Source organism: Heterocephalus glaber, unplaced genomic scaffold, assembly GCF_053883595.1.
Source record: "Heterocephalus glaber isolate CG9 unplaced genomic scaffold, H.glaber_assembly_v1.0 deba00001429, whole genome shotgun sequence".
Taxonomy (NCBI): domain Eukaryota; kingdom Metazoa; phylum Chordata; class Mammalia; order Rodentia; family Bathyergidae; genus Heterocephalus; species Heterocephalus glaber.
This window is the reverse complement of record NW_028258294.1, coordinates 23,332,880-23,354,660: the sequence shown is the minus strand read 5'-3', so window position 1 is coordinate 23,354,660 and position 21,781 is coordinate 23,332,880. Positions and strand designations below refer to the sequence as shown.

Genomic DNA, 21,781 nt, shown 5'->3' with positions numbered 1-21,781 from the left:
TATTAATATATCTGATGGTGGTAGTGAGCTGGACCAGTTGGGTATTTCTATGGTTTGAACGTTTCCACCAACACTCAGGTTGAAATTTCATCCTCACTGTAAGGTATTAAAAGGTGGGACCAGGTCAAACCTTTCAGAGAGGTTAGGTTTTGAGTGCCTTGCTCTTATGAATGAATTAATTCATTCATGGATTAATGGGTTATTTTGAGAATAGATCTGTTATAAAAGCCAGTTTGGTGATCTTTCATGTGCCATGCCCTGTACTGTCTGGAACCCTACAGAGTCTCCAATAGCCCCTCCACCTTGAACCTTAGATGCTCCAGAACCCTGAGCTGAATAAACTTGTATTTCTAAATCACTTGATCTGAGATATTTTGTTATAGCAACAGAAAATGGACTAAGATAAGTATCATGCATCTTAAATGTAAAATAAAATTCATTTTTTTCCTGCAATCTGGTTTCTTTAGAATGGATATAAATTCATCTGGGGCCGAAAATGGAGCATTTCATTCTAGAACATCTCAGAAGTTGACAGATTAATCTCTCTGTGGGCTTTTAAATAATGTTGAATTCTTCACAGTAAAAGAATCAACTTCTCATTCTTCATAATGTATTTATTGAGCTCAAGAATCAACACCGGATTTATTCAGGCTATGTTTCATAACCTTCTCTTTGATTCAAATGAAAAGATTGCCAAGATTCTCCAACATCTGTGGGAATGGACTACAGGAAATAAAGGCAATCTAAATCTGATAGAATTTGTAAAACAGGATTATTACCTCCATGCCCTCTTGGCCTTCCAAATTCCATAAACACTGATATATATTAAGTTCAAATATTGTAACAATAAAGAAAGCATTACAAACAAAACTAAAATCAAAAACAATAGTCAAGATGGGTGATGACTGAGTCTCCTTTTATTATTTCAAAACCAATGGTCAATGAAGACCCTCAAGCCTTTTTCTTGATGTATAATTGATTATTGTAGCTTTTCCTTCACATAAATAATGTCAAATAATATTTATAAAATACATGTGCCAAGTTAAAAGAGAAAAATTAGAATACATATCTGGATATACTGGTTTCATTACCCTTGGTGCTAATCTGTGCAAAATTATAGTGGTAGATTCTCAGTGTACCCCTTCTTTTTCTTCTTTTGATACCAGGAATCGAACTCAGGACCTTGCTCTTGCCAGGCAGGCCTAGTGCCACTGAGCTAAATCCCAGGCCCTGTGTATCCATTCTAAATCATCATAAAATTGATTATAAAATATAACAATAATCTGTACTAAACACACTCATATACCTTCTCAATTAACGAGAAAAGTAACAAAAGCAAAAGGTACAATTTCTCCTAAAATGACTGGTTTTGAATCCACTCAAGTTTTTCTAATACAAATGAAACACTGAACAATTTAGTAGTATGAACTTCACCATTATCATCACCCCTTTTACAGAGGGGTGATCTTGACTTGCAAGCACCATCTAACGCTAAAGCTTTCTGTTAACATGAGTCTGCACCTAAAAGACCATGTTTACATTCAAGCTACAGTCATAAATACCAATTTCTTCATGAATGTATAAAGAGATAACATAATCACCATGGTAATCCAAAACATCAGGTCAAATACTTGGCTGTCAAATAGCTTAGTGATATTTCAAATAGCATTTTTTTACATAGCTAAGATAAACAGACAAGAGAGTATTCTGTACAAGAAAACAAATTCCAAAGCCTGGAGATGGTTTAATAGCGACCTCCTAACATATTTTCACAGTTCTAAGATACAGTAAGTATGAGAAACCAAAACAAAGCACAGTGAATCTCACACAAACCTAGCTATACCTCCAGGAATAATAATGGAATCAAAACCAGTGGGGAACAGAAAATCTTAAATTGCAGGCACCAAAAAAAAATCAAATTATTTCCTAAGAGAAACAAGACTGTTAAAAGATTTGCTTAGAGAAAAGCCAGAGCAACAAGAATGTGTAATAGAGATAGGTCACTATCTTGAGGAAAAGAAATCCAATCTTTGGGAAAATGTCTTGAATTTTCAAACATTCAAACTAAATTAATTTTGTTATATTTTAATGTGAAGTAAAATTTCTCTGGTAATATCACTATAGAAAAGTGAAATTAACTATAATTACAGGCTCAATGAAATGGCGTTCAAAACAAACAAGATCACCTACAACACACCAGTATTGGACATATTCAGTATAGGGAAGAGGTAATAAATAAAGATTTCAAAAACATCACTGAGGCAGAAGTACAGAAGCTTAAGACATATGTTTGACCAAAAGGGAACATTTTTAGATGCTGGTATAGATTAGTTAACCAAAATATAAATTAAAGGATATTTAAAATTATCTGAGGAAAATGAATTTTGCACAAATTGGATTAGTTGATTTCTTGACTGTTCATTCCTTCAATCTCACCATTCAGGCCAGAAGCATACCATAGAGATACCTGGGCTCAAAGTTGTCCAAAGTATGCATGCTTTTTGTGCCTGTGTTCTGCTGTGTTCATGTTCTCTTCTCTCTCAACATCAATATGCATATAAAGTTAGCAGAGGACTCTTTTGACCAAATTATTCTGGACCAAAATGTGAAACAGCAGACCTGATCACAGGATTCCAAATGATAATGAGAACTATTACCCTAATGAGCAAGAAAAGTCCTTCCTTTTACAGAGCTTATCCAGGAGCCCACAATCACTTACCTCAGGAAGTGCTTCATTGTGCCTTATGGATTATTCAGATATTATACAAACTGTACCAAGTAATTGCTTCCAAATTTGCCTTTGTCAAAGCAGGTGTAGGCTGTGGAAAGAAATTAGATATGTTTATTAATAAGGTGATTGGACACCCAAATCAAACATTTCTCCTTACTGTGGCAAGCAGACAACTGGCTACAGACCCAAAACACCATCAGTGGAACAGGCAATTAATTCAGTGGGTAGAGGTGAAAGCTACAGCCTTTCACTTTAAAATCATACAATTTGCCTGCCATTTTAAGCCACTTGCTGGAGGGAGTATTAGTTCATGAGCTTCAATAGTAAGCTTTCCCCCCCTATTTTGGGTATTATTACTGTACAGTATTTGTAGGAAAAATAAAAATGAAGAGTCATAAAAGTAACTATCCTGATTTCCAGACATCTAGCCATCTTAAACTTGGTGTTCTCAACCTTCTAGAATTACGACTCAAAAAGAACTAGAAACTGGGCCGGGGATTTAGCTCAGTGGTTCTGGCGCCTGCCTCACATGCACAAGGTCCTGAGTTTGATCCCCGGTACCAAAAATAAAAATTAAAAAAAAAAGAGCTAGAAACTTGTTCAACATCTCTGGCCATTAGAGAAATGCAAAATTAAAACAACACTGAGATTCCCTTTTACTCCAGAATGTATGGCCAATATCAAGAAATCAAATAATAAGAAATGCTGGAAAAGCTGTGGAGAAAAAAGAACTCTTCTACATTGTTGGTGGAAATATAAACTACTACAACCATTATGGAAATTAATATGGAGAGTCCTAAAAAAACTAAAAATAGAAATTCCATTTGACCTAGATATTCCTGAAACAGTTAAAGTCACCATATTTCACAAATACATGGATGCCCATGTTTATAGCAATGCAATTTATAATAGCTAAATCTTGGAAATGGCCTGTATGTTCATCAAAAGATGAACGGATGAAGAAAATGCAGTATTTATATACACTAGAGTACTACTGTGACACAAACAAGGATAAAGTTGAATCATTTGCAGGAAAATAGATATATCTTGAGACCATAATGTTAAGTGAAATAAATCAGACACACAAGCTCAAGTATTGCATGATTCCTCTTAAATGAGAAACTCAAATTAGAAATAAAGACAAGAATAAAATAGATAATAGGTAAGAGGGACATAGATCTTTTTCAAAGGGGAAGGGGATCAAGTGATGGAAAGAGGGGGAAGGGAGGGAAAGGAAAGGGGATGAAAACAAGAATTGAGATGTTTTATGTATATACTCCAATTCCACACTAGGAATGTAAACATTATGTACTGGAAACATGTACTAATAAAAATATGTAAAAATTTAAAAAGAACTAGAAACAACAGCTAATATCATTAAGTTAAAGTGCACCTATATGGGTTTTTTTTTTTTTTTTTTTTTTTTTTGGTACCGGGGATTGAACTCAGGACTTTGCACTTGTGAGGCAGGCGGTGGAACCACTGAGCTAAATCCCCGGCCAACACCTATATGCATGTACAAAAACATCAAATTGAACCCTATTAATAAATACAATTAACACATATTAATAAAAAAATTTAAAACAGTTGTTATAGGTCCAGGTACTCAAAACAAATAAATGATGCTCCTGGTTCCTTTATGGGGGGGGCAGGTGCTGTGAAGAGAACAGTGAGACTTTTGAACAGCACCTTTCAGTTTACAATTTGCTCTCATAAAGCCTATAATATCAGAGTTTTGGTCGTCTTCCTTCTGATAAGGAGGACACTAGGGGCAGCCTACACAGCAACAGGTTGGGATGAGATGAGACAGACTAGAGAAGAGAGTGGCTGAAAGCAATAGGTGAGAGAAGCTCTCTCCTGGGAGAAGAGACCATGGAACACAAGCTGCAATAACAGTATGAGGAACTGAGTATGTGGACAATGGTGCAATGCAGACATATAACCACCAACTAGAACAGCCCAGAAGTGGAGGAAACACAGCCCAAATAAAAGCCAGTCTCCAATGCTTATTTGTTTCTGCAATTATTCCATGCTTGCTTGGGAAGAAAATCTATACACCATCTTAAGACTGTACATAGTTGGTTGCTCCTGAGAAGAGAGGAAAATAAGAGGGGGAAAATAACCCTAAACATTTTGAGGGAGTTTTTCCTAAAATATACATGGAGCAAAATAAAGAAAAAAAATCTGGTCACTTTGGTTCATAGGAACATATATCACTCTTTGTACTTTTAACAATATGGATCCAAATTTTAATTTAATTTAGATAGTGTCCACCCAGCACATTGATTATGGTTTCTAATACATTCCACAATAAAGGGAGCCAGGCATCCTTGGAGGAATGGTTGATCTAGAGCAAGGGTAGACCAAAATGAATTTGAAGCTTCTTGAGGTGGCAGAAAGTGAGGATGTGCTCAAGACCACAAAATAAGTGTACAAACAAACACAGCAGCCAACTGAAAGAGTTTCCAATGGCCAAAGCTGGAACAATCTGACCAAAAAATAAAGTGGTATCGGATTACAGCCCTAAGTATAGTATAAATGTTCATGCTTCTACACTGATGTAAATGAACAAATGAATAAATAAATAGAGGAGAATATAAATTCCCATATACTAAAAAACCCCTCTGCCCTTCAGGGTGGCGAAATGTAACTCTTTACCTCTTACATGTAGGTAATGATTTCCTGAGTACAGAATGGAAATAGAGAAAAAAGATAGTTATAGCTAAAATAAGAAATTTCACAAATACTACCTCAGCCAGTTAATGACAGATAATATCACAAATCATATTGACAGCATATGTCTTACTTTTCTCATCACTGAGACAAAGTATCTGACACCCAAAGTGAAAGGAGGAAAGGTTTATTTGGCTCACAGTTTGTAGAGGTTTCAGTTCATATTTGGCTGGCTCCAAGACAGGGTGCCATGGCAGAGGAGAAACAGTTCATGGCAAGCAGAAGGCAGAAGGCAGCAAGGCAGCAAGCAGCAAGCAACCACAGGGACCCTTTCTGTCCCTTATATTCTTTCTACTCTACTCACCCTTGGGCAGCACTCACACCCAGGGTGAGCCTTCCCATTATCCACACCCAGAACTATTCCAAACCAATCAGTGGGCTAATTCAGAAATCACACACCCTTGATCCTGGCATCACACACTTAATCCCAGCATCACACATACTACATCCAGCCATCTCTAAAAAACTCCACCTATGATGACATCAGGCTTTGGGAGTGACATCTAGATATATCTAGACATCTAGATACAAGTCATAACAACATATAATTATGATATAATATGATATGAAATGATAAAAATGGTACTTTACCTCTGTGATCTTCTTCACCCAAACCTATAAACTAAGTTTAATCCTGAGAAAACAGACAAACCCCAGTTGGAGGGCATTCCACAAAATAGCTACCTAGTAATTCTCAACACTCCCACAAATCATTAAAAAAAGAAACAAACAAACAAAGAAAGTCTGAGAAACTTCTAAAGCCAAGAAGTATGTACATGAGATGTGATTACTAAATGTGTTATGGCATTCTTGACCAGATCTTGGGATAGAAAAATAACATAAAATAAAAACTAAGGAAATCTGAATGAAACATGGACTTTGGTTAATAGTAAGGGTCAATAATTGTCCATTCATTGTGGCAAATGTATTATATTAATATAAGATGTTAATAATATAGGGATCTAAGTACAAATATAAGGGAACTCTCTGTACAATTTTTGTAACTTCTCCATAAATCTAAACTATTCCAAAATAGAAAGTTTATTAAAATGTGTTAATACTAACTAGGCTCTAGAATTAGCAGAATGGGTACAGAATGAGCTAGAGGGGCATGGTTCTACTCTTCAGATTCAACAGTCTTGAGGGAGAAGAGAAAAGAAGATGATACAGAAAAGCAAATACGTCCTTAAACACAGTATTACAAGTGGAATTATATGCTGTGACTGAGAGCAGCAGAGGTGCTTATCCTGGATAGAGGGGATTGGGGCGTCCCCAGAGAGCACATGCAGAGCTCTTGGAGCAAAATTAAGCACAATGTGTATTGAAGAAAATGTTCAATATGACTTAGTGTGGTACTTAGTGAGAAGAACAGGTTAAAAACAATGATGGCAAGATAAAGAAAAAGTAAGTGTCAGGTTGTGGAAAGCTTTGTAAGGAATATTTGAAATTTGAATCTTATCCTATGAACAATGAGGAACTACTGAAAGTTTTCAAGATGAGATATGACATGGTTAGATTTCTAGTTTAAAAATATCACATGGTTCCTCTTATATGAGAATCCCAAAGCATACATGAGTTAAAGAGCAAAACAAAAAATAGATAATAGGACACAGGGAGATGGATCTTTTGCAAAGGGAAATGGGATGAAGAGATGGCAGGAGAGGGAGGGAGGGAAGGGGAAAGGAATGAAAAAAGAATTAAGATGTGTTATGTATATATACCAACCCCCACAATTAATGTTATCATCATGTACTGCAAACATGCATTAATGAAAATTTATATATAATATATATGTTGGATTGTAGCATAAAGAGTAAATCACATTATGTGAATTATACGTAGGAACATTTAAACTCTTGTTACAATAATAATAAATAAAATAAATTTTGTTACAATAACTGAGACAAAGATAACATCAAGATAGAGCAATGGGAGAGACAGTATGTGAAGGATTTAAGAGATATTTAGAGGGTAGAATTGTTAGGACTTTTGTTAATTGGCTGGTAAAAGAAAATGAGTCAAATGTGCCCATGTTTATGGATGGCAATTGAATAGACAGTGTAACTGTTCATTAAGGTATGTCATTGGAGAGACAGATTTGGACAGTCTGGATAAGCAGGAGAGTTTGGGGACATTTTAAGTTTTCAGGGCCAAGTGGAAGGAGAACAATCCAGGTTAGAAACAAATATCTGGGCTTCATCGCATATAAGTAGTAATTAAAACCAGCCCAGAAGGAATTACTAAATAAGTAGCATATACTTGTTCATTATGATGATTCTGTCATTAAGGAAAGATTAAATTAGAATTCTCATATCATTGAGGTAGTGAAGAATGGATTACATTTTAAGATTTTATCAGAATTAAAAATTTACCCTTAAATGGTTCAATTTCAATTAACTAGAAATTGGTTTACTTGAAAAGTTTCATTTTATAATGATGTAGGATAAGTGAAATCACACAATACTAAAGCTTTTATTTTAAAAAGTTAAAGCTTCTTTTTCTATATATAATAGCTCCTGAATTTAGTCATTGAAAGAACCCTCTCAAATGCTCATGTGCCCAGCCTTCTGCTGAAAATGAAACATGATTTAAGACTATGAGAAAACATTTGGCAAATGTGGCAAGGAGTGACCATAGTGGTGATGAGCAGAAGTTTTGAAGAGAGAGTTTATATCTCAGTTCCCACTCCCCAACAGGTAGCCTTAGACAAACTGCTTAACTTAAGGGTTAAAAAGGGAGAGTAATGATAACTACCTTGTAAGGTTGTTCTAAGGCTTAAATGAGCCAAAGTGTGTAAGGTGCTTAGTATTCACCTTCCATACTGTTGTAGGTATGTAATGGGCACTCCATGAGGGGGTACTCACTGGTCTTATTGACATTATTATTGTATTCTTCTTTAAAGTAAAAATCATCTTGTCAAAAATCACTCAGGAGATTATTAAAATACACTTTGGCAAGAGATGTGACCTGAACTGGAACAACCAGAAGGTGGCATTAACTGAACTTACTGATTAGATGGGAAAGGAGAAGGAAAGGAAATAGCCATTAGTTTTAATTATCTGTTCTCCAAACAGGAAATAAAGACAACAATTAGATCTAATTTATCTGTCCCCCAAAGGGGAAACACCAAAAATGGATTCGGATAGTAGAAGAAAGCCAGTGAGAATGCTATTTAATCCGGGCTCCCTGGGAACTCATTACATAATTTGCTAAATGTTTTATTTAGAAAAATGAAAAAATTTGTGTGCTTTAAATTATTGTTTATTTATTTATGTTTTAAAGAATGCACACTAGTTAATGTCCTATTTTCTGTTAAACAATCTGTGTTATAACAATCACAGTTGGTATGCAGTATATGATACTCTGAGCCACTATTGCTAAAAATGCTCGTTGAGCTGTCTTTACATGTAGGGTACTGAGTTAATCTATTCCTTTGTACCAATCTACCTTTGTGGCCAAATTAGCATTTCCCAAGGGACTGAACAGGGCCTAAGGATGAGGAAAATTTAAGTTTTCTTCTCATCTGTGCAGTACTCTAACAATAATGTGGTCACAATTGAGTTCTCGAGTATTTTTATGCACCAACCCATTAACTTGGTTAAATGTAAGTTAATTACCTGGTTTATATCTGTTTCACTAATTGAAAAATATAGATATTAAATTCTGCTTAACTCAGGAAAAAGTTCACCATTTTTCTGGTTAGACTTTAATGCCACTTGTTTCATAAGACTCAAGGAAAATATGAAAGCTGCTGTGTGCATTGTCTTTTCCTTATTAATTTCTCTCTAGAGGCATTTTATCCTACCTGGAAATTAGAATTATCTTCTATATTAAAAATATTTTTTTTCAGTAGTGGTGATTGTACTCAGGACCTTCACACTGAGCTACATCTCTAGCCACTTAAAAAAATATTTTGATACAGGGTCTTGCTAAGTCGCTGAACTGCCAATCTTCTTGCCTTAGGCTTGCAGAGTGCTCGGATTACATGTGTGTACCACAATATCTGACTTATTTTCTATATTTTAAACCTCTATATTGTCAAAGAATAATATTTTATGTTTCTTTCCCAGGGTGCACGTATGGCAGTCCAAATGACTGGCACACTGAATACATGTGTCAAAATGAATATTATATACTTTTAGAATAATACACTTCAACAGCATCAATCAATCAATCACTAATATTTCTTTTTTTTGGTACTGGGGATTGAACTCAATCAGGACCTTGCACTTGCAAGGCAGGCGGCGGCACCACTGAGCTAAATCCCCGGCCCAATCAATAATATTTCTAATAAAATAACCCAACCCCATAAATAAACTGAAAGAAAAAACATCTATGGATCTTATTTTAATCAAAATAAAAGAATATAAATATAATCCTGGGTTTCCTTAACTCTATCAGAGTAGTATAGTGATTTCTTTCCATGTGTACAGAGACATTGCCCTAACTCATCAAAAGGGAAGGATCAAATGATTTTGCTTGCCAGATCAAACAGCCGTAGAGATCAGTTGACACTTGGGTTCTGGGCTGTGGGATTATCTGCCTCTTTTTTATTTTTTCCCCCAGCTGAGAGGAAAGAGACACCAGTGAGTGGTCTGCTACTTCTGAAAATTCATCCTCTTTCCAGACTTCAGGGGACTTGCCCTGTCTCCTTTGAGCAAGAAACCTGTACCCTGAGGCTCTTTTTAAAGCACCATGGGGTCACCCTAACTCCTAGAAGTCCACCTATCTATTGTACACCCCAGGAAATAAATTAGAGACTCAACTAGAGAGAACAGAACACCTTTCTTTAAAATCTTAATCCCTACATGAGATGAAAAGAGCTATTTTCTAGGTAGCTTTTCAAATTCTAACTGTATCCTCTGCAAAGAAGTGATTGTGGATAAAAGTCAGGCCACAAAGTAAATACTGTTGCATTTGATATTCTGCCTAATAAAGATTATCCTAGTTTAAAAAAAATGCATAGAACACATTTAAAGTTTGTTCCAGGTATGCTTGCTAGGTAACTTGCTTCCCCATTTGATCCCCTTTTAAATAATATTACCTAAGTGACTATACTTGTAATCTTATTGGTTGACCATAGTTTTGTCCCACCTTATACCCACCTTGTAATTTTCCGTTGGATCAATATTACCTAAGCGATTACACTTGCAATCTTATTAGTTGACTATAGTTTTGTCCCACCTTATACCTGCCTCATCTCATGGTTTTGCTCTATAAAACTACCTTGAGAAGTGGAGTCCCCTCCGGAGGCAATCCACTTTCCAGACCCCCTTCTGTCTCTCTTAAAGAGAAGCTATGTTTCTCTCAATAAAGCCTTCCTACTCTTAAAAACAAAAACAAACAAACAAAAAACATTTAAAAATAAAACTGAAATTAAGCCTTAGTTTAAGGTTTTATAAAATTAATAAGAGTTAATACTTAGATAGTATTTGCTATTTGCCAGGTAATATTTTGCAGACTTGACTTGTATTAACTCAATATTATCCATTTTGTGAAGTCAGTAATAATTATGTGGCAGTAAGGGTGGAGTTTCAATTTGATTGGCTTTGGGATCCACCCCGGGGATTGGTAGAGCACACTTGTAGGTGTGTCTGGGTGAGGCATGGAGAGTGACCTTGGAGTCTATGTCTGGTCCTTGACACTTCCTCTCCAGCACTGTTGCCCTGCTCTTCTTCCTGGCTGCCATAAGGTGAGCAGCTTTCTTCTGCCATGCCATTTTTGCCTTGGAACCAGCTGATCATGGAATGAATTCTTCCAGACTGTGAAACAAAGTAAGTTTCTCCTCCTTTAAATTGTGGGTGTCAAGTACTATATCCAGTAATGGGAAAGCTTACTAATTTGAGTTATTATTGCCATTTTGTAGCTGAAAAATTTGAGGCACAGAGACAGTAAGGAAATTTCCAAAGTTACACAGCTAGAATGTGACAGGAATGAGCTCCTGAGGCAGTGCTACTAATCACTCTCTTTGCTACCTCTAGAGACCACTGAGGGAAAATCTGAGATGACGTAAAAGAGAATGCATAGTGTATTCAAATTAAACTAAACCATAGAGTTTGGGATAGTCAAGGCCTGGGTGTACACGTGCACCTCAAAACTTATCAGCATTCCTCTGGGAGCTTCTTGGCACACTTTCGCTGGATAACTCTTACTTCCAGGAACTAAATACCTAGTCTAATACATAGTATGTATTTATGGCCCTTGTAGAATACAGTGAGATCATAATGGCCATATCCCTCAGTCATTCAGTCAGTCAGGTAGAGATGTGGGAATCTAGCAGAGGCAGATATAAGCTTCTCTTTTATCCAGTCCCCTTTCATAGATAGCTTTGTCTAGGTGGAGTAGATAAAATGGAGGAGAAAGGCAAGTATTCAGGTAAGGGCCCAAATAAAACAAGCAGGTACCTAAAGCCAATGAAGTTTTAAAGTGTGATTAATTTGGTTCACAGCTCCCATTAATTCACTATTTTCTACAAGTATGCAAGCTCATGATGACTTTCAACAAACTAGAAAAAGTTCTCCAAAACAGTTCTGCCAGGAGGAAGCATATCTGTATGGGAACACCAGGCCAGGGCACAGATGGTTCATGGATAAGAAGTACTTGGTAAATGCCACCCACCTAAGGGGCTGGGCTCTGGATGACCCAGAACACACACAACAAAAAGGTGTCAGTCATAAATTATATCAGCTTAGCATCAGATTCAGACTCGGTGTGTAAAGTGGACTGAATTAGCAAATTCAGATAATGACTATGTTTTCTTTTTGGTTCACATCTCATCAAATCCTAAGTAGTAGTGTGTCTATGCAAGGAAAAAATGGATGGATAGATGAGGGATTCGTGGTCTTCAAAGGATACATGTAGTGCAATAAAACTTAATCAAAGGAAACAAAAAGAGAAAGAAGGGAAGGAACAGGTAAGGAAAAGAAGGGAAGAAAAGAATTTTCTAAGGTTATAAGCATTTGAAACATATATAAAATATAATTTTTACCTTCATACTGGTATGGATATGAACAGAGAAAGCAAGAAATATGAAAAATTACCATTCCAGAGAAATGAAAATCTTTCAGAGTGTTCATTTACAGTCCACACATGCTACTCAGTATATCATATTAGAGGTATAATGCTTGTGCATTATGATCTCCCTGAGGCCACATTCCAGTACCCTCCTTTCCTCCTCTGGTAATTAGCTTGAAAAGATGGTCTGCTGACAAGCACTAAAGTGTCAACTAAGGTTTTTCTCTTCTTTGGAAATAAAACATTTATCCTGTATTTATGATTGCAATGGAAGCCCATGTTGGCTACAGAAATCAAGGCTGCCTGTAAATGTTTTATTATCTGCTTCAAAAGTACAGTGGTTTTCTGGCTTTCTCTCTGGTCATCTGCATCCATGCACAATTTTCATGGAGGTAGGAAAGGGTGGGAGGAACAAGGTTGTGAAGTTTGTTTCTGATCTACAAAAGAATAAGAGAATTTAAATATTTAATTTGATATAGAAATAATTTTGTATGTTCTCAATTATTTCATTTTTAAAAATTAAAGTACTAGAAGTCACAATGAAAGAATGGTAAACTTAACATTTGGATAAAAATTAAATGGACAACAATTTTGCTACTAAAACCTGATGCTTTTTGCAAAATTTTTATGTTCATGTAATCAGAATATAGTGACGGCATTCATCTAAAAACATCTGACAGAAAAGTTCATGACTTAAGGGCAAGCAGGGTTCCCTTATGGAACTGTAACCCTGACCACACAAAAGAGGTAATAGCATTCATTTTTGAGGAGATGATTAAGTGGAGCTTTTGCATCAACACTTATTACAAAACAAAAAGTAGTTTTCAACTCACTTTAGAGCAATAATTATGCACAGCTTGACAGATGATCGCTGAGAGATTTACAGTGTCAAATTGAACACTGAATATTTATTTAATCAAAAATAGTAATATTGAATTGAGGAAGAAAAATGTGTATAAGGGAGACAGGGTAAGTATGAGAGGCAAATATTTAGTTCTATAGCAGAAAATGATACTCTTAAAATACTGAAAAAAACCAGTCAGTATAAAGTTATTTTGAAGTAAGGTGGAATATACAAGAAGAAATGGTTCATGAAAACTACAGTGAATGTTCTTGAGAAAAACATCTGGAGGTCAGTTGGAGCAGGATATGAGGACTTCTGTTTTTCTAGTACAAATCTTGTAGTACTATGATGTTTTAAATGATGTGAAAGTGTTACTTTGATATAAACAAAAGCTTAAATTTTAAAAAAAGCCACAGGTGGTGTACTTCCAGCCCAGTCAGGGGCACTAGTCCTTGAGATCTAGTAACATTAAATAAATAATGTTTATTATTGCTTATAATAAATAAATTAAAAATATAATAACGTTAAACTACACTTTTAAAATAGAAAATGAAGAAACTTAAGGAAGTAGAACATTGTCTCAACATGTGGATATTGAAAAACCCAAGCTACTTCTATAACTGTATCCAACCAGGCCACATGTTGTAGGCCTCTGTTGGATTTCACATAGGTAAGTTCACAAGAAATACTTAGTAAGAATATGGAAGAGTTTGAGTTAACAAATGTCGACATAATTCAATGTGATATATGTTCATTAGCTACCAGAATGTTCAAGTCATTTGATACAGTAATTATGAATCTTCCTTTTGGGACCAAAAATAATAAAGGGACAGAGATGGATTTTTCTGGAGAATAGATTGAAAGTGACAAGAATATTCTCAACACAAATTCTCACTGAGAGAACATATTCTAGAGAAAGCCACAGAATGAAAAATCAAGATGTATATTAATAAAGAAATTTGATATTGTCTTTCATCATCATACAAATTTCATGAAAAGAAATTAGTAGACATTGAAGTGGACTTAATTCAATTTTCATTTTTAAAAACCTCCATAGGCAAATAGAGCTTAAAACCAAATTAAAATCAATAAAAATTTTGTTTACTAAAAAAGTCACATAAATTATAAGTAGTTTCTCCAGGCATTTAATAATATATGATGTTGTGATCATGTATTTTTAAAAATTCTTATTTCATATTTACAAAGGAAATGTTACAGTGCCAAGGATTTGCTTTAAAATAAAATGGGTGGCTAGAGGGTATGATTAACGACCAAATAGCACTGGTCATTAGTTGACCATTTTTGAGTATTCCGATCCACTATACTATTCTCTTTACTTTTGTATACATACATAAAAGCTTCCAAATAAAAAGTTAACAAAAAATGGTGTTATCCACAAAACTGAAAATAATTGCAAGGATGTTAGCATTTTTTTAAACAATCAAGCAAGGCTACAATGATTCGCACCTGAATTTGTTTACAACAGAAGCTGGAGGTAAATATATTACTTTTTAATAGCTTTAGGAGGCTATGAAACAACAATAAAAAAGAGATTTGATGCTTTACTCATGTCATTTCCATGATAACTTAGTTCTCTTAGGGTCTCTGAACTCTCTAGGCTAGAGGGTTCTGTTACGCACAGTCATTATTTAAATGACAATGAGTTTTGTTTTGTTTTGTACTGGGGATCGAACTCAGGACTTTGCACTTGCGAGGCAGGTGGCAGTGACAATGAGTTTTTTACTTAGTGGTACAAAATGTAACAGTGTCCTGTATATCAAAGACATCTTTAGGTTCAGTGAAAAATAGATGAGTTGAGCAGAAAAAAGTGGCAATTGAAATATGACACTCTAACAATATTTCCTAATTTTACAAATGTTAAAATGAAAGGAAAAATATGCCTCTTGGAATTCAAGAACCACAATATTTATTTTCCTGAAAAAAATATCCTTTCTTATTCCAACCTGTCATCTTCATACTGCTCTTATCCCTACCTCCTCCTCTTTATTCCCATGTCACTACTTTGAAAATACCAGCTTTGTACATCTCTCTCTTTCTGTCCAGTGCCAAGCAAGGTGCCTTAATTTATAAATACTCACAGAATGAATAAATATTTCCTTTTGTGCCTTTTAGAGTACTGTGTACTCAGTAGGTACTAATAACTAATATACCTCTATAAACAGGGACTTAAACCCTGTACTAGTCAGGATTTATTATTTCAAGAAACAGAAACAGAAACTAGCTCTGCTTTTTGATGCAGGAAAGGAATCTGTCCTAAAGACAAACCCCAGAATGTCTAGGTGGGCTAGGAAACTAGATTTGAAGGATATGTAACCAAAAATAATGCTTAAAATGATGACACAGAGCCAGCTAGTAAAGACATCTCTACCGCTGCCACCAGGTACAGACTAGTACTGTCCCCACTCAGCCACCAGCCTTGGTCAAAGGTCATTAGTGACTGAAACATTGCCACTGAGGCAGAGTTTGGATCATGGGCCCAGCCAGGTCTGTGGTGCAGAAATGACAGGGAACTTTGACTGGCACTTTCAGCTCCTATGATGGGGAGTGGACTCTGCCTCATGATGTCGGAGAGCTCTTGTGAGGGCTAATTCTATGTGTCAAGCTGCCTGGGCCACAGAGAGCCCAGATAAGATGTTATTTCTGGAGGTACCTGTTGTTAGGGTGTTTTTGTCTGAGTTCAGCACTGGAGCCAGTGGGCTCCCGTCCCTAATGTGATGGCATCATCTAACCCGTTGTGGGCCTGAATAGAACAAAAAGGGGGAGGAAGGAGGAATTAGCCCCTTTCCTGTGGGCTGGGACACTAGTCTTTTCTTGCCCTTGAACTGGACTTTCACCACCCACTTTCCTGGCTATCCAGGTTTGCAGACTGTGTATCATGGAACTTCACAGCTGCTGTACTCAAATGTGCCAATTCTTCAAAATAAATCTCTTCATATACCATATAGTATGCTAAATATACCAGTGTTTAGAAGGAATAACAAGTCAGTATCAGATGTCAGTGTTTAAAAGGAATAACAAGTGTCAACTCTACATCACAAATAACTTTGAAAGCCAAAACATAACACAGAGTGGTGACAGAATACACACATTGTACACTCAGAGTGAATAAGGCTCATTTGTCATCTTTGATTAGGTATACTATGCAATTTTAGAACTAGACACATGTCTATTTTATGGCTATTTAGAAACAATCATTTGGAAATAACAATTTTAAATATCATCTTAGATAATTAAAGAATATCTGGAACTAGCTCTTTAACCTAGTGGTAGTCACAGAGTAGATGTACTTATTTTAAGTTATGATGGATTAACTGCCTAAGGAATAATTAAGTGGAAAATTATGTCATATATTCATTATAAATTGAAGAAAGAAGATAAAATAGCTATCTGCTACATTTATGTTACTAAGCTGAATTAGTCATAGGCAGATTCATGTGTATGTGCCTGGAAACTCAATTTAAACAGCATGATCAGATTTAGGAGGTGCTTTTACAGTCATCTGAGCCAACATCCTTTTCAGTAAAGGCATGCTCTCTTATTACATCTTTGACAAGTGGCTCCAAGCACATCACATTATTTACAGTATGTTATAATTTTCATTTCTGATCTTCTTTGATCTGGCCTTTATTCATCTATGAAACTAACATACAGTAATAATTTATAGCAATAATTTCTTCTTTACTGTTACCTAAAATTCAAGTAAACTAAAAATTTTTTCACAGCCCAGCTTTTGGCGAACTAGGACTTTCCACACCCTGTTCTTGTCAACTGATATTAGAACCTAATATAATCTTAGTTTCAGTTTTTGCTCAAATTTAATCCTGATTGTTATCCAAATCCACTTTTTTTTTTAGCTTTTCATGATAATCTATGTATATTTGGATCATGGATAAAATTGTAGAAATGTTATGGTCCAAGTAAGGAAACCTAAAACAGGACCACAAAAATCATCATCCTACTTTTTCTTTAACTTTGTTTTAAAATAGGGTATCGCTATGTAGTCCAGACTGGCTTTGAACTCTCAATACTACCTCAGCCTCCCCAGGGCTGGATAACTACAGGTGTGTGCCACCACTCCCAGTTTAGAAATCACCTCCTATGTTGGCTTCCACATATATCCCAGACCTCATTTGTGCATCTCACCTGCAAAAATTATTCAAGAGCCTGGTTAAGCTGGGCATGGTGATGAGGCTGAAGTACAAGGATTGCAAGTTCAAACTCAGCCTAGGAAACTTCATGACTTAGAGAGACCCTGTTTGAAAATAAAAGATAAAGGGGCTAGGAATGTACCTCAGTGGGAAAGCTTTGGGCTCAATCCACAGTAACAAAACAAAACAAAACAGCCTGGTTAACAGCTGTCCCAGAGGAATTGTGTATGTGTAAACCTTATGGGGTTGGCTCTGTTTTTAATACTCTAAGCTATCTACAATTTAACAGAATAGTGAAATATTTGGTACATTACAGAACTCTTTAGAGAAGCAAAGACTATATAACTCACTCCATCTATTTTATAAGTCTTGATATTCATTCACTGGATTCACACATAGTGCTACATACACCTTACACATGAGACAAAATATGAAGTAAAAAATTCTGTTAGGTGTTTTAAAATTATGACTAATGGTCTACGTAATATGCATTTTAATTAAAATACTTTGATAAATATTTAACATTTTAAAAGAAAGGACAATTAAACATCCAAATGATCAATTATTTACATTTTTTGCTAATTTAAATGGATTCTCAGGCAAAAGACTGTGTGAAATTAAAATTTAAGTAGTCTACTGGAATACAGACTCTTTGAAAATATAGTCTCCATATTCTAAAGGGTAGAATATTCTCATGCCTCTTTTAAAGGCAAAAGGATGAAATGTAGTTGGATAGTAAATTCATTCCAGAGATTGACTAACACTTTAAATATTTATAATGCCAACTGGTGAAGTAAAAAAGATTTAGGCAACAGAGTTCATGTCATTGATTATATCAGTTTTAAAAGACAACCCCACAAAACAGCTGTGGGACAAACAAATCATTTCATCATGAATGAAACCTTCAAAACATATGGCAGCTTTTCACCAAATACTTGCACAATGAAAAACAGGAAAGAGAGTTATAATGGCTGAAATAAACTCTTAACACTAAGCATTTTAATTAATCAAATCCTAATCCCAATAATTAAAATGGAAACTATGTTTAAAAACTATGTAAAGAACTTTGAGTCTGCAGTCATTAGCTTGCTCAACACTGATTTTTAAAAGCGGCTTAATGAGCTCTCCTTAGGCATTTATTACAATCATTGTGCTTTGCACCAAAAATGCAAAAAAGATGAATCTATAAATTTTTTCAATGGCATCTGAAACACACAACCTTTATATGAATTGTCTAATTTTGTTCAGCATAAAGCTATTCATCTCTTAGAATCATAGCAATACTTCAGTTTTATTCTATACACATAGAGATTGGTATTGGCACAATATCATAACTTTTTAGCATGCATGTCTTCCATTTCACAGCACAGAAACACAGAAACGGATATAAAATATGTTGTGAATCGTCCATTGTTAGTCTAAGTGAGCTGGAAGATTAAAAGTTCCTGGTATGCAAGAACATAGTGTCTTCACAATGTTTAAATTCACAGTGTTTACCAAAAATTTATGATGTAAATTGAGCCCACAGTTTCAGTTATGGCTTTGCCCATGTGATAGTCCACATTAGCTGTCATTAGAGATGACTGCAATAGATCTTGTATTTAATAAGCCATTTCAATATGAAACCTCACTGTAAACAAAACCTAAAATCTAATTGCCTTAAAATTTTAGCAACTTCAATATATTCTCAATCACTTTTTTTCTCATGTACTATCAAAATTACTAGGCAGGATGTGTTTGGCAGACACTTTAAAGAAGAACAGTACAAATACTTGAACGGAACTGTTTTATGCTCTGTTTTAAAGGAGAATTATTTGAAAAGAAAGACTAGTAAACTACTTCATTACACATTTTTGCATGGGATGATTTCTATAATATTAAGAATTATTGTAAAATATGAAATGGAAACTTAACTACACAGTTGGATATTCAAATATATGAGGCACTTCTGAAGGATGGTCTCTAAAATAACTACATTTGTTGACAAAAGTACAATCTAGAATGGTGGTCTATTATCAGTTGTCAGAGTTTTGCCAATTGGAATATTTAGGAAATGAGTAACTTCTCTACATGGACTGCATTGGTTTGATCTTCATCTTCCCTGCTGATCAATAGAGAAAGTATTCGCTAGCTCTTTAAAGACACAAATGTATATGGTGCACTACTGTTTTGGAGTTAACTGCATTTAGAACATTCTAAGTAGGTACTTTCTGATACTACAAGCATATGGTCATTTTCACACAGTTCCTTTAATATAAGATGTACATTCTTTCCATCATCAGAATCTGCTTCCTTAAAGATAGCTCAGCCAAATCAGAAAATCACAGCAACTTAAAGTATTTTCCTACTTAAAGTAACAGATTTGCCAAAATCAAAAATATCTGCTTATTTCAGGAATTTGTGCCAGAAACAACTGAACATTGATCAGCATCTCAAACATTACATTTAAATATCTACTTTTATATAAAAGTAAAACTTTAAAATAATATGTATTCCAATGTTGGGTCCTGATGATTTTTTACTGGAGGTGACTAGGATAGTGGTGGAATAGTGAAGAGTACTCGGGGTGTCAGTTAAAAAGTGATCAATTGCTTTTCAAAAAGGAAATGAGATGCATTCACCCAAGTACCATTTGCCAGTCTCTGTACTTGTCCCTTTGATCTTCCTCTTCTATTATCATCAACTATTTAAAAATCTTTCTTTTAGATTCCTTTCTCATTTCTCTCATTCTCAGGAGGCCACCCTGTCTTTTGAGGCCATCAGGTAGAATTCTGAGCTCTCCTCAATTATCTAGAAACCTTTGGCTTTCTTTCTTCCTTTTCTCCCAGGGTTAAGATGTCACATTTTTATTGAAGGTCAGCCCAGTGAAATTGCTGGGCATCTCACTCCCCGACTGGAGCTGTCCAGCAGAATGCAGTGTCTCTCCCCTGTCACACACACAGCTCACACTCTGGCATAGCATGTCTACATCCTCTGATGTACCCCACCCCACACACACACTTCTCATCTTCAAATGCATGGCACCTCCCACAAAGCCCAGCAAGCAAAGGTATTCAGCTAATATAACTGAATTGAAGCTACTCATTTTTAAGCATGAGTTATTTTCAATAGCTTAAACCAAACTGAGCTTGTCCCAGATTGTCTGCTGAATGCCATAAGATTTCTGCTCCACTTTATGTTTTCAGCTCCTAAGTGACCCAAAAAGGAGAAATGAAGCATTTCCATTAACTAGGACTGCCAAGAAAAAAATACAGGATGCTCAGTCTTAACTGAATTTCAGATAAACTAGTAAAAAAAATGTAGTAAAGCATGTCCCAAATATTGTATGGGATATATTTATATTAAAAAACAATATTCATTATTCATCTGAAATTCAAATTTAACTGGGCAGCCTGTGTTTTTATATGCTAAATCTGGAAACTCTACTAGTGACTTTAAAAAACAATTTTTCAGAGGCTTCAGGGAATGCTTCCTTAAGATACACCTGGAGGTTTGTATCTGAGCTCTGCGAACTTCTCATTTAGCCAGATTTTATATCTGCTAGTTTATTTCTGAGCAGTTCAGTAACATGCTTTAGGAAATGCTGCTTATTATATAACATTTTCACTTCGCTAATTTCACAGACTTCCTTTCTAACACCATCCATCAATAATTTTAGTACAAAGAGTACTGTGATGTTGGCTCAAAATCATTAGAAAAACTAATAATCATAAGAGTTATCTATGCCTGAATTAAGTCCTGGCTACATGTTTTAATAATTAACAATTTTTGAAAATGTCCCATTTTCAATTAAAGCAGCAAGATGCACTGAGGAAAATAAGTAAATCTTTCATTTGGCATTTCTTTTCTTCATTAACCAAGCACAGCAATATGCCCTGTCCTCACTAACAGGCTGGGAGAAACAGCCTGGCATGCGGAGGTGGAGCCTATGATGTAACTGCACCAGGTCTTTGTTGGAAGAGCCTTCCCTAAATGTGAAATATCTGTAAACTGAAGCTCTTTGGCTTCTCTAGGCATGGGCTGGCAAGAGAAAAGAGTTGCCTCTTTCATCATCTTGAACCGGTAGGCTTGAAATTTTGGTCAACAAATGAATTCTTTATAGGTCTCTTAGAAGGTTACATAGCTGTCTTACCAAAAGTGGGAAGGAGGCAGACTTTTTCTGAAAAGGAGTACCATTTTAGAGTACTGACTGCTGTGTGTGACAGTGATGGTGCAATAGAAGTTATAAACCAAAGTGAAAGGAAAGATGCCTGAGACTATTCCAACCCTAAAAGTTTCCTACAATAATGA

The 21,781-nt window shown here is 35.4% G+C and overlaps 1 protein-coding gene across 8 annotated transcripts in view; it reads right to left on the bottom strand.

Moving 5' to 3' along the window:
- The window catches only part of Elmod1 (ELMO domain containing 1), a 61,008-nt gene that overhangs the window by 37,596 nt on the left and 1,631 nt on the right, over window positions 1-21,781 (bottom strand). For all 8 annotated transcript variants that reach the window (XM_004856496.3, XM_021237758.2, XM_087212161.1 and 5 more), the window contains exon 2: window positions 2,720-2,819. In XM_004856496.3, coding sequence (XP_004856553.1) covers window positions 2,720-2,736 — 17 coding nt within the window. In that variant the 5' untranslated portion in view covers window positions 2,737-2,819. The remainder of the gene's footprint in view (window positions 1-2,719; window positions 2,820-21,781) is intronic.